Below are 13,585 nucleotides of genomic sequence, written 5' to 3' on the forward strand. Positions count from 1 at the left end.
AATCTTGGTATTGCATCTTTCAGACATTCATACCTTAGTCCCAGATATCCACATATTGGTTTGATATAAGTAACTCTATACTGAAGAACAATCAGAAAAGTAGTGATGCGGTGAGTTTGTCTGACGCAGGTTAAGGGATTTTCTGGTGGTTCGTGGTTTCAGAAGCCCTAACGAAAACAAAATCATTGATATGTTTGTAGACGGCGGAAACAGGTCACTATGCATTATGATGTTATTAGCGAGGGTGGGCGATGATGGTGGTGGTCATAGGTAGTAACTGGTGATGGTGGTGGCGATGACATGGTGGCGGTGGAAATAACAAGGTTTATGAAGCGGATAAGGTAGAATTCGATTAAGGTTTCTCTTGGAGAGGATGATGAATGGTGGTGACGGTTAGTCACAGGCAAAAAATTAATGATGATGATTAAATAGAGAGGAATGATGGTGTGGTGGTGGATTTGATTGAGGAAAAATGAATGACAATTTGAATGAGTCAACCCAATTTGAATGAGTCTTGAAAACACTAGTTTTAGCAAAAATATAGGGAATACCTAGTTGACCAAGTCAACTTAAGATAATTGTACAACTTAATATGAGATATTTAAGGAACTTGGTCAAAAACATGTATTGAGCAAGTATTGACTTTTTGACTTGACCAAACAAGATTTCAGTGCATAAAAGATTTGTACATATCTCATAATGACCTTATACCTCTTAAAATTCAACATTTGACCAAAGATGTATATTAAGGTATATTGATATTAATATTTTGTGAACGATTCGATAGGCTGGATAAAAGGAAGTATTGTTTCAATTTTTGACCAATTCAATTTGGAGATTAGTTTAGCTAGCTTCATATCTAATATTTAAGGGATAAAAACAACTTTCGATATTGAAGGGATAAGAATAATCAACTTTGAATTTCGAAATAAGATACACATAGTCGATCGTATCTTAAATTTTAAAAACTCAAAATCTAATCTTTGACTTTTTGACTTGTTGACTGGTTCTACATGCACAAATTGATTGTATAAGGAAAGGACTCAAAGATCGTGTACTGAAGGAGAGATAATGGTATAGAGGTGGACATACAGGGCAATAAGATGGATAACAGATGGGTGGTCCCGTATAACCCAAAGTTGTTAATGATGCTTAACTGTAATATGAATGTTGAGGTCTGCTCGAGTATAACCTCTGTGAAATATGTATTTAAGTATATATACAAGGGTCATGACAAACAAGTTATCAATATTGATCCAGATGGACAACCTGTTGTTATCAATGAGATAAAACAGTTTCACGATGCACGATATGTCTCGCCTCCCGAGGCAATATGGAGGATTTTTAGCTTCCCTCTTTCTCGATATACACCTTTGTGTGATGGATTTGCAGGTACATCTCCCAAATCAACAGATGGTTAGGTTTAGTGAGGATGATACGCTGACTAGCGTTGTTGAAAATGAGAGAGATAAGAGATCAATCTTGACCGCGTTTTTTCTAAAAAAAAATAAAGAAGATATTCGTGCAAGAGAATATAAATACATAGATTTTCCTAAAAATTTTACGTGGGATCCAAAGTCACATCGTTGGAATCATCGAAAACTAGGATTAATATGAGGTCGTATGGATTCTGCTAATCCTGGTGAACGGGAGCAATACTACCTTCGCCTATTTTTATTACATGTTAGTGGCACTACATGTTTTGAAGATCTCTACACAGTCAACAATGTAAAACACCCAACATTCCGAAAAGTTGCTCTTGAAAGAGGGTTAATAGAGCCTGATGATGGTTTATCACAATGTCTTATAGAGACATCTTTCTTTCAATTTCCCAATGTTGTTAGAAGGATGTTCGCAATGATATTGAGTTTTTGTGTGCCAAGAGATGTTCATAGGTTATGGGATGATCATTATAATGCTCTTTCAGAGGATTATAGGCGACAATACAAAAGTGTTGAGAGAGTCCAGAATATGGTCCGCACTTACTTCATGATATTCCTACAATCTATGGGTGACAATAGTGATGATTTTGATCTTCCAAAGATAAATCAAAATGTCGATTTAGAATTTGTAGTTTTTCGTGACGTAGAAGAAGAATTCTCTATGGTTTTTGAACCTGAACATTTACAAGCTCGAGATTTTCTCTATCCTGAACAAAAATTTATGTATGATGAGGTAATGTGGCATATCCATAATTATATTCCAGGAGTTTCCTTCATAGACGGTCCCGGTGGAACAGGAAAAACATTTTTATACAAAGCTCTACTTGTTAATATTTGTTAATTTGGCCATATTGCACTCGTGACGGCTTCATCAGGTGTTGCAGCTAATAATATGCCAGGAGGGAGAATAACTCACTCTCGCTTTAAAATTCCCATCAATCTTGAAAATAACTCGGTCTGCAAGATTTCAAGACAAAGTGGTACTGCTCAACTACTTCAGGTTGCAAAAGTAATCCTTTGGGACAAAGCGTCGATGGGTAAAAGACATGAATTGGAGGCGGTTGACCGTATAATGAAAGATATCGCTGGGATAATGCTTCCGTTTGGTGGAAAGATAATGGTTTTGGGAGGTGATTTCAGACAAGTGTTTCCAGTCGTTAGACGTGGAACGCGAGCACAGACTGTGGATTCTAACATCGAATGTCGCCTCTTTGGTCTTCTATTATCAAGTTGTGATTAACTATAAATATGAGAGCACTAACCGATCCATGGTTCTCAGACTTTCTATTACGTGTCGGTGATGGAGTTGAAGAAACGATGCACATAAACTTTATTCGCATCCTTGATGATATCGTAATTCCCTTCACTGAAAAAGAAAAGTCATTACATGCTTTGATTGATGCAATCTTTCCATCCTTTGAAATTAATAGATCTGAACCAGATTATATTATTTCACGTGGAATACTATCCATAAGAAATGATAGTGTCGATGAGATTAATGATTATTTGATCGACTGATTCCATAGAGAAAAGAGAATTTACTATAGTTTCGATGAAGTCATAGACGATATAAATAACTTCTATCCCGTGGAATTCTTGAAGACACTCAGTGTTAATGGATTGACCCCTCATTACCTAAGACAGAAAGTTGGATGCTCGATAATACTGTTACGAAATCTTGACCCATTAAATGGATTGTGTAACAGCACCCGATTGATATGTAAAAGTTTTCAGCACAATGCCATTGATGTTGAAATAGCTGTTAGTTAACATGCTGGAAAGATGGTATTTTTGCTAATGATTCCTCTAAGTTCGTCTAAAGATCACATGTTTCAAGCTGAAGAGAAAACAATTTCAAATTCGATTATGTTTTGCGATGAAAATAAATAAAGCTCAGGTACAAAAAATTCCAAATATAGAAACTTATCTTCCAGAATTGGTTTTCTCGCGTGACCAACTGTATGTGGCATTATCCAGAGGGATATGACGTGCCACTACAAAAGTATTGGTGAAGTCTGATGAACAATTCAACGACAGTGAAGTCTATACATCAAATATGGTGTATAAAGAAGCGTTGCACGATCAATAATGATCAACCAATCATGTATTCATATGCATTTGTAAAGAATCCCAACTTTTCATTTTTAATTTTTTTTTATTTCGTTTCTGCTAGCATGACTCTTATTGATAATTGTTTGTATGTAATAAACTATTTGCACAAAAACATTAATCCCCTATACGAACTAATTTCTGAAAAAATATTCACACCCGACGCTTGGCAGGTAGACGACTAGTGTGTGTGTGTGTGTCTATATATATATATATCGCTGGGTTATTGTTGGAACTGAAAAATGTTGGATTAGGTTTTTAAGCCCATAAATATTTTGGTATGTAGTTGACCCGATTATGAGCATGACCCTTTTGTGTTGCCTTCACCATAACAACTGACAGGATGAATTATGGAGAAAGAGGATTAATTATGATTTATTAATGTATTATAAGAATAATATATTAATTGAGAAATCATATTATTTAATTAGTATTGATCAAAAATTAATTTGATGATCAAAAGAGACTGATTAAATAAACGGGGGATGATTATGTAAATAAGTAATATTTAAAGTTTCGGCTCATGGACCTTATTGGTATAAGGTGGATGAATTTCTATGAGAGTCCATAAAGGTTTCGTCCAAGGCTTGTCCAATGGGAGTCCATATGTTGCTTAGGGCTTAGGCAAGGGAATTAGGGTTTCCAGGTTGATAACCCTAGAAGCCTTAACTATAAAAGGAACCTCAAGGCTCCCCAAAATCGTGCCAATGAGTTCTAAGAGAACCCTAGACGTTTTTGAAGCCTCCCCCTCTCTCTTTTGTTCTTCCTTGTTGCTAGTGGTGTTTGTGACTCCATTAGAGGTGCAACACTTGTGACACTAAGTTTTCAAGAGTCAAGGACTTTGTGGATTGTTCTTGCTATTGCTCCATAAAACGTAAGGTAAGATTCCAAACCCTTATTTACATATGAATTTCGTTCTTAGACATGTTAAATTAGGGTTTATGCTTTGGAAGATGTTTGCATGTATAACTTGAGGAAAACCTAGATCCAAAGCATTAGGGTTGCATGCATACCACAGGAATGATGTTATGCTCAAAACCCATAAAAACATGTGAACTTACGAACTCATAATCAACTCATTATTTTTCAAAAACAAAAACACCAATCTTTTCCAAATGGTAAGTCTAAACCATATCTAGGATAAAAAAAAATGACAATTTTTTTTATTTATTTCCAAAATATTCATGTATGCACAATCAGCAGTCATATGGATTGTTGATGAGCACAACACACAACCATATGGACTACGGATGTGCGTAATCTGTAGTCACATGGACTACTGATGAGCAATCATTAGTCCATATGATTGTTGATTATGCTTATTAGCAGTCCATAGGATTGATGATTGTGCTCATCAATAGTTATACAAAAAAATTGTTAAATCTTTTTTGTTTAAGCCTAGATATGGCTTTGACGCACCGTTTGGAGAAGATTTCTCTCTCTCTCTCTCTCTCTCTCTCTCTCTCTATATATATATATATATATATATATATATACACACACACACACACATAGAGAGAGAGAGAGGTAAGTTCAATTGAGAAAATAAAAAAAGTTGAGAATGAAGGAATCATTCTCTGCCAACCATTTATTTTTGCCGCAAAAGCCTCTAACATATCGGCAGAAATGGAGAAAGAATAGTCATGTGTTTCTCAATAAAACATGTTTCCTTAAACTATGCTAATCATTACCTTAATATATACAAAAACTTATTTTTTTCGTTTTTTTAATTTTTAAGGAGCTATTTTTATCGAAAAATGATTTTAAATACATCAAAATTCATAATTTTTTATTCTTTATAAATAGACATCTATATTGATATAATTTTCAGATAAAATAAAAATTTTATTTTTTTATACTATATTCGTTATTCATTTATGAATAAAAAGTATGATTAATATTTTTTAGTGTTTAAATATCATTCATATATAAATATAACATACATAAACTCTTTACAGTTTGCATTAGCTCTCGTCGCATTTATAATCACATATGAATAAAACGTGTATTAGTCTTCCTCACAAGTTATATTCATATATGAAAAAGACATTTATCATAATTTTGTTACAATTAATAATAAGCAGTTCAAAATTTCAAAACACGTTGTCTTTTATTAACATACTATCATTTATATTCGAATAACAAATTAACTATACCAAAAATCTGATAAATTTTTTATTTATATATTAATATAACATATGACGAACATTAATACATATTTTATTCATATATAAATATAACGTGTGACGAAAGATGATGTAAAAATATATATTTTAGGTAAAAAAAAAAAAGTTTTATTGCATGTTATATTTACATATGAATGATACTTAAACTGTAAAAAAAAAAAGTTAAACATACGTTTTATTCACAAATAATGACGAATGTATTGTAATAAAAATCTGATCGATTTTTATTCACTTATAAATAGCGTGAGCTGAAACTCTAAAAAAATAATTTATCTTAAAACTATATCAATATAGATGTTTATTTATAAAGAATAAGAAATTATGAATTTTGATACATTTAATAATTTTTTGATAAATATAGCTTTCTAAAAATAAAAAAAACATAAAAAAAAGTTTTTTTTTATGTATATTAAGGTAGTGATTAGTATAGTTTAAGGAAACATGTTTTGTTGGAAAAAAAAGAGGGGGGGGGGGGGGGGGGGAACCACTGCCTTTAGCCACCATTGTGGCCATAGAGCAGTTGTTGTCGTCACCACACGCCACCAGTGGTGGTTGCGTTCAGAATCTCGAGCAGGGCCTGTGGTGTGTGTGATCGATTGGAAAAAAAAAGAGGGGGGAACCACCACCACCACCGCGAGGTGGTGGCTGTCACCGTGAAACGGCCGCTGCTATCGTCGGATGCCACCGGGAGGGTGGTTGAGTGATTTCAATCGGAAGAATAGGTGGGTGTGTTTCTGTTTTCCTTGGTGGGTTTGTGTGTATAGTGTAGCTTGGCCGAAAAACCGAGAACCACCACTACCGGCCACCACAAGGTGGTTGTGTGTGTGTGTGTTATTGAGATTCGGGTTGTAAAATGTAATTAGCAAAAGAATAATGAAAGGAACCCAAAACCACCACCGTAAGGTGGTGGCTGCCGCCTCCTGCCGCCACCGGCCGCCGTGTCGGGTGGCGGTGTGCCTTGTTGGATCGTGACTTGTTTGGATGTTTGGATAAAAGGACTAACAAACCCTAATGGGCCCAATGAGGCTTAATGGGCCTAATAAACCCTAATGGGACCAATGAAGATTAATGGACCTAAAAGCCTAAACAGATGACTAATGGGCCTAGTGAAACCTTAATGGGCCTAATGAACCTTGACTGATCAAAAAGACATATCAATTGGGCCTATTGGGCTAAGATGGGGTTAGAAACCCTAATTAGGGTTTAGAAAACCCTAATACTTGATTTATGGGCTTGGACTTATAGTGACCCATATTTAGGCCATGGGAATAAAATTGTGTATTAAGTCCAATCATACCATATGATTTATCTAATAGAGTGATGTACTTAATAGATTAAGTCCTTAATGGGTTAAGTGAGAAACACTTAACCCTAATTGTCATTTTATGTGAAAACCCTAATTTCACTTGGGTTTATTGTTGGGCCTTTTATTGGGCCTTGATGATTGGGTTATTAATGGGTCATCCAAGATCAAAAAAATGGACAAGAATAATTAATAGGCTTTGAGGTAAGGCCCATATGAGGAGGTGGGCCCAATTTGGAAAATTAGGCCATAGATGGGCCTTAATGATTATATAATATTGGACCATTAAACTATCAAAGGTTGGACTGGAATAAATGGTAAGACCTTGTAAAGGTTTGGGCCCAATTTGGAAAATTAGGCAATATGTTGGGCTTTGACTCATAGTTGACTTTTGGGCCTTTGGATTGGGCCTTGGACTTGAATAAAGCTGAGTTAGGGGTAAAGTAGTATTTACCCCAAGTATGTATTTTATGGTTATGTGTTGGAACCCAATTATTAATTGGGTGATGTTTTGATATTGACAGTTCCGGAATCTGTCATCCAGCAGCTATGGTAGGGTCTGCGGGACTTCAACAGTGTGGGGTTGAGTCTACGGGACTTCAACAGTGTGAGGTGAGTTACCTTCCAATAGAAGTGGGTCTAAGGCACCACAGTCGACCCACTAGTAGTTGACTATAGTTGAGATGATTGTCTTTGTAATAATTATATGGTTTGCTACTACCTAGTATGTTTATGTGTTAGCATGATATATTATATGTGATAGTGGTAGTAGGAGGGGAATAGTCCCCAAGTTCGGTTGTTAGGATCGAAGGGTAGGTCGGGCACCCCAGATATGTCTGATAATATTATTATGTTATGATATGTTATTATGTGATAGTAATAGGGGTGAAATAGTCCCCGTGGTCGAGTGGGATAGACCGGAGGGTAGGCAGGCACCCCAGAATGGCCTGACACGGGTAGTCAGCACCCCAAAATGGCTTGACACGGGTAGTCTGCACCCTAGAATGGCTTGACATAGGTAGGTTGGGCACCCCATAATTGCCCGACAATATGTATGCTATGTGATTGTATGGTATGTGGTATGATGGGGGAACTCACTAAGCTTCGTGCTTACAGTTTTCAGTTTTGGTTTCAGGAATCTCGTTTTTAAAGGAAAGGAGTCGGCTCGATCGCAGCGCATCACACTATGGTTTTCCGCACATGAGATATTGGGGATTACACTCTGATACTGTTTTATGATAACATGTTTTGACTATTTCTACTTTGGTTTGGACATGACATGATATTATGGGTGTTTTATTATACTGATGGTTTTATAATAATATATTTAAAAATGAAATTTTTTGCCTATATTTTTGGGATATTACATAATCTCTCATTTGTTTTTTTTTTTTTTTTATAATCTTAGTGTTAACTTCAATTAATATGTGAATTTTATGTTTAAACTGTGAATTAACTATATAAGATGTGAAATTTGTGTATTAAATTGCTCCTTCATTGTATTAAGCTGTAAATTTTATGTATTAAACTATGAATTAATTGTATTAAAAGTGTTAAGTTGATAATATGGTTGTGAATGCATACTTTTTGTATATTAATCTAAGATTTATTGTACTAAGCTATGAACTTTTTATATTAAGATGTGATTTTTATGTTTTTAAATTATGAATTGACTGCATTAAGCTATGATTTTTTTCATTTAAACTGTGAATTAATTGTATTAAGTTATGATTTTTTTTTGTATTAAAATGTGATTTTTTGTTTTAAACTATGAAATGAATGCATTAACCTGTTAATTTATTTATATTAAACTGTGAATTTTTTATATTAAACTATAATTTTTTGTGTTTAAAAATGTGAATTGACTGCATTAAACTTTGAATTTTCTGTTTAAATTGTGAATTGACTGCATTTTGCTGTGAATTTTTTATAATTTGTATCAAAATATGAATGATTTATATATAAATTTTTGTGTTAATTTTCTTATGAATATATTTATTTTTTTGTTGTATAAATTTGTAAGGTATTTTTATTGGGTAAAATTACATTGTAATATGGGGTTGGCTAAATGGACACCCAATTTTACCATTTAAACACCCTATATAATTTTTAAGATATTTTTATTGGGTAAAATTACATTGTTTTTTGAAAAATATATTAAAAATAGTTACCTATTGGTTAATTTTTGATAAAGATGTTTATAAGGTGTCTTAATAGCAGCACCTATATATATATATATATATATATATATATATATATATATATATATATATATATAGGGGAGGGTTCAATTGAGAAAAAAAAAGTTGAGAATGAGGGAATCATTCTCAGCCAATCATTTATTTTTGCCGCAAAAGCCTCCAACGTACCGGCAGAAATGGGAAAGGAATGCACATGTGTTTTCCAACAAAACATATTTCCTTAAACTATGCTAATCATTACCTTAATATATACAAAAACATAGTTTTTTTTTGTTTTTTTTTTTAATTTTTAGAAGCTATTTTTATCAAAAAATGATTTTGAATATACCAAAATTCATGATTTATTATTCTCTATAAATAGACATCCATATTCATATAGTTTTAAGATAAAATTAATTTTTTTTATATTTTCAGCTATCGTTATTCATAAATGAATAAAAATGCATCGGGTTTTATTAGAGTATATTTGTTATTCACTTATGAATAAAAAATATGATTTTTTTTAACAATTTAAGTATCATTCATATATGAATATAACATATAATAAATATAGTATATTCATATTTTAATATTGGAAGATGCATTCACTTGTGAATATTAACATAGTATATTTACTTATGAATATTAGATGGTATATTCACTTATGAGTATTAAATGATATTTCATATGCGAATATTACATAGTATTACATGATATATCACATCTGAATATTACATAGTATATTCACTTGTGAATATTAGATAACTTATGAATATTAGATAATTTATGAATATTACACAATATATTCACATATGAATATTATAAGGTATATTAACTTGTGAATATATTCAGTTATGAATATTTGAAGGTATTTTGACAAATATATATAATTTTTATATGTTATTCACATATGAATAACATACAGACTTGCATATTTGTTTTGTGTTTTTAATAATCATATACTGATTCAGGTGAGAAAACATATTCATATGTGAATATAATGTGGTAATTTAGTTTATGCATTTCATCAAACAGTTGGAGTGCATACAAGTTAACTATTTTAAAAATGTTGAAAACATCAAGTTATCAATTCTAAATCATCATATAATTCCGATTTCGACTTCTGATGCGACATCCTATGTCTGATCGATTTCTCATTTTGATTTTGATTTCCGAAAATCCGATTGAGAACCTGTGAGTACCGATTTTGAGTCATTCAATGTCGACTGTGACTGTGAGTCTAGAACTCCGATTCCAATTTCATGAACAACGAAGAAATTCCGGTTTAGTTGAAGAAATCTGGATGATTATTGAAGGTTGGAGGAAAAAATTTGATGATGGACGAACTGTTATCGAATTCTCTATAGTTACGTATTTGAGATTGTAGGTTATTAACATATTTATAAGTTTGTCACCGTGTCTTTTTATGCTTAGATTAAATGAGTGGCTGAGAATGATCCCCTATTTTCAACCTTTTTTTATTTTCTCAATTGAACCCACATATCTCTCTCTCTCTCTCTCTCTCCTCTCTCTCTCTCTCTCTCTCTCTCTATATATATAATATATATATATATATATATATATATATATATATATATATATATATATATATATATATATATATATATATATATATATATATATATATATATATATAGTATATATGATTTGAGTCGATTAAATTTGATGGGAAAATGACTAGTCATCATCATCATCATAAGTAATATTTGAGTTTTTGACGGGTGTACGATGTCCTCCTCCTGTCTTGTCACTCCCATTATTCCTCGTTCCATAACAAAAAAGTAAACCACAATCCTTAAAATTATGACCATAAAATTATGTATGAACTTTATATAATATTTAAATTTTAATCTTTTTTAATCAATCAAAGTGTGGACGTGGATTATTTGTTGCCACAATATGTAGACTTTGTAGTATGGTTTGTGTGCCGATCGAATTGGCTTGCCTTCAATTTGGTAATGCTGAAGATTTTGGAAAATATAACACAAGCTTATTGACTACAAGTTTTATTTTTTATATTTTATTTTTATTATTTGTTCTTAGGAAAAAAAGCTTATTGACTTTATTATGTTGAGCATATTTAGTTATTTACAATAAACTACATAATCAGACCAAGAACTTTTTTGTTAACTAATAATAAAGTAACTAAACATGAATTGCCCGTTAGACATACCGACTCATACACAACATTGGAGTATCGTTTTCGGTTTCAATATTGACTGGAGTTTTTTTTAAATACAACTTTAATATTATCTAATTTACATTTCATATGATGCCTATAGATAATTCAATATATATGTCAAGGTCAAAGACTCAAAGTTGTACAAAAAATAACCCTTTTTACAAAATTGTAAATGTTTTTCCTTGGACCTTCAACCTTTCAATCTTATTACTATTTTCCCTTGCTTTTTAACCACGCAAACCAAATCTTAAACCCCCTTAAAAGGTACAGTAGACACCATTATTCGTATCGATGTTCCATGTCACACCCACTAACATGTCTTTGAAGCTCAATATGAATCCAGACCATGAATATTTTCACCACCAAACGTTTGTAAAAGAACACATGTTTGAGAAACGACTGACTCCCAGTGACGTCGGGAAGCTCAACCGCCTCGTCATCCCCAAACAGTACGCCGAGAAATACCTTCCGGTCATCTCCGGCAGCCTGGTTCTGAGCGTGGTGGACGAGTCCGGCAAGCAGTGGAAGTTCCGGTACTCCTACTGGAATAGCAGTCAGAGTTACGTTTTCACGAAAGGGTGGAGTCGTTTTGTTAAAGAGAAGAAGCTTGAAGCCGGTGACGTCGTGTTTTTTCAACGTCAGGTGGTGGACTCTAGTTCAGTCATGGTTCTTGGGTGGAGGCGGCGGATGAACGACGGTTGGATTTCATCGGAAAAGCCAGGTTATTTAATTTGTTACTTTGTATTTGACTTTTAAAGGGTTAAATGTAAAAGAAATAATGTGTATCATTATTTGTTCATTATGGCGTCTTATTTATACCAATGTGCTTTCAGGTTTTTTCATACTAAAATAATACATTTTCAAAACTCTTTACAATCATATCAATAGATATATATATTTTTTTTTTGTATATATGGATAACATTTTTTAAGTCATATATTGTAATAGAACAAAAGAGAAGTAACATTTTGTAATAAGTAAGTATCGGAAAATGCATTTTTCATTTCTAATATTTATTTATATTTATAATTATATAAGAATATATTTTTTCTTGTCTGAGAATATTTATTATTCATTTGAGACAGAGATGACGAAGTATAAAACAGTGAGGCTTTTTGGCGTGAATCTTGAATGTAGGACCTTTGAAGCTCAGGAGGATTCAATAAGTGACATGAAGGCACCCACACCTGATCATGGTTGTTTTACTACTAAAATGGTAATTATTCCACATTTAGTTATTAAAAATTTAACTGTAAGATAAATAATTAATTAAATTATATAACATTCAGGATAATCACAAAAAATATCAACATTGATGGGTTTATTTAAAAAACTACCCATCTATTTATTTTTACCCAAACATCAAGCAATGAGACAATTACAAAATATTTTTACTATTTTTTTATAAGTAACTTGAATAAAATCATATTTTCATAAAATATGGTACACTTTAAAATATATGATACATTTAGCAAAATTTCATTTTTTTTTAATTTCTTGTGTTGAAGATTATTTCAAAAGCATATTAATTTGTGATTCCTAAAATCGCCATGTTGTAAACATGATAATCACGTATGGAAAGAAAAAAAATGGCGATTTTACTAAGTGGACCATCAATTTTGTCCTTTTCCTGAGTATACATACTATTCAAATATTTATATTTAATTAAAAAATATTTGAATCAGTAGGAAAATAAATATTTGATTGGATGGGTAAATTTGTTTGGGAGTGCAGGAGAAAGAGGGTATTTTGGAGATGGGGCCATGGAGGCATATGTAGTCAGAGAAAAGGGTACGAAAAGGGTACTGTAGGGATTCCCCCCCTGAAAATTCATTTTAAGGTTGATGATGTTTCCATGTATTACGATTCATCCCCATCACCAGTGTTAAATGTTATTGTTAATGTCCTTTCCCTTTTCCTGTCTCTATCCAACTATATATATATATATATATATATATATATATATATATATATATATATATATATATATATATATATATATATATATATATTATATATATATATATATATATATATATATATATATATATATATATATATATATATAAAAGGAGTGGTTGAAATGAGAACCATAAAAGATTAAGAACCTAAGAATCCCCATTAATTATTAAATATTTACATGATACTCTTATAACACATGA

At 32.1% G+C, this 13,585-nt stretch overlaps 1 protein-coding gene across 1 annotated transcript; it reads left to right on the forward strand.

The window, feature by feature from the left end:
• Positions 1 to 11,723: 11,723 nt before the first annotated feature.
• On the forward strand, positions 11,724 to 13,342 carry LOC111920629 (B3 domain-containing protein At2g36080). The gene is made up of 3 exons (XM_023916204.3): positions 11,724 to 12,144; positions 12,509 to 12,639; positions 13,158 to 13,342. The coding sequence occupies exons 1-3, from the start codon at positions 11,739 to 11,741 to the stop codon at positions 13,200 to 13,202; spliced, it is 582 nt and encodes a 193-aa protein (XP_023771972.2). The 5' UTR covers positions 11,724 to 11,738; the 3' UTR covers positions 13,203 to 13,342.
• The last annotated feature ends 243 nt before the right edge of the window (positions 13,343 to 13,585 follow it).

This window comes from Lactuca sativa, chromosome 8 (assembly GCF_002870075.4).
Source record: "Lactuca sativa cultivar Salinas chromosome 8, Lsat_Salinas_v11, whole genome shotgun sequence".
NCBI lineage: Eukaryota > Viridiplantae > Streptophyta > Magnoliopsida > Asterales > Asteraceae > Lactuca > Lactuca sativa.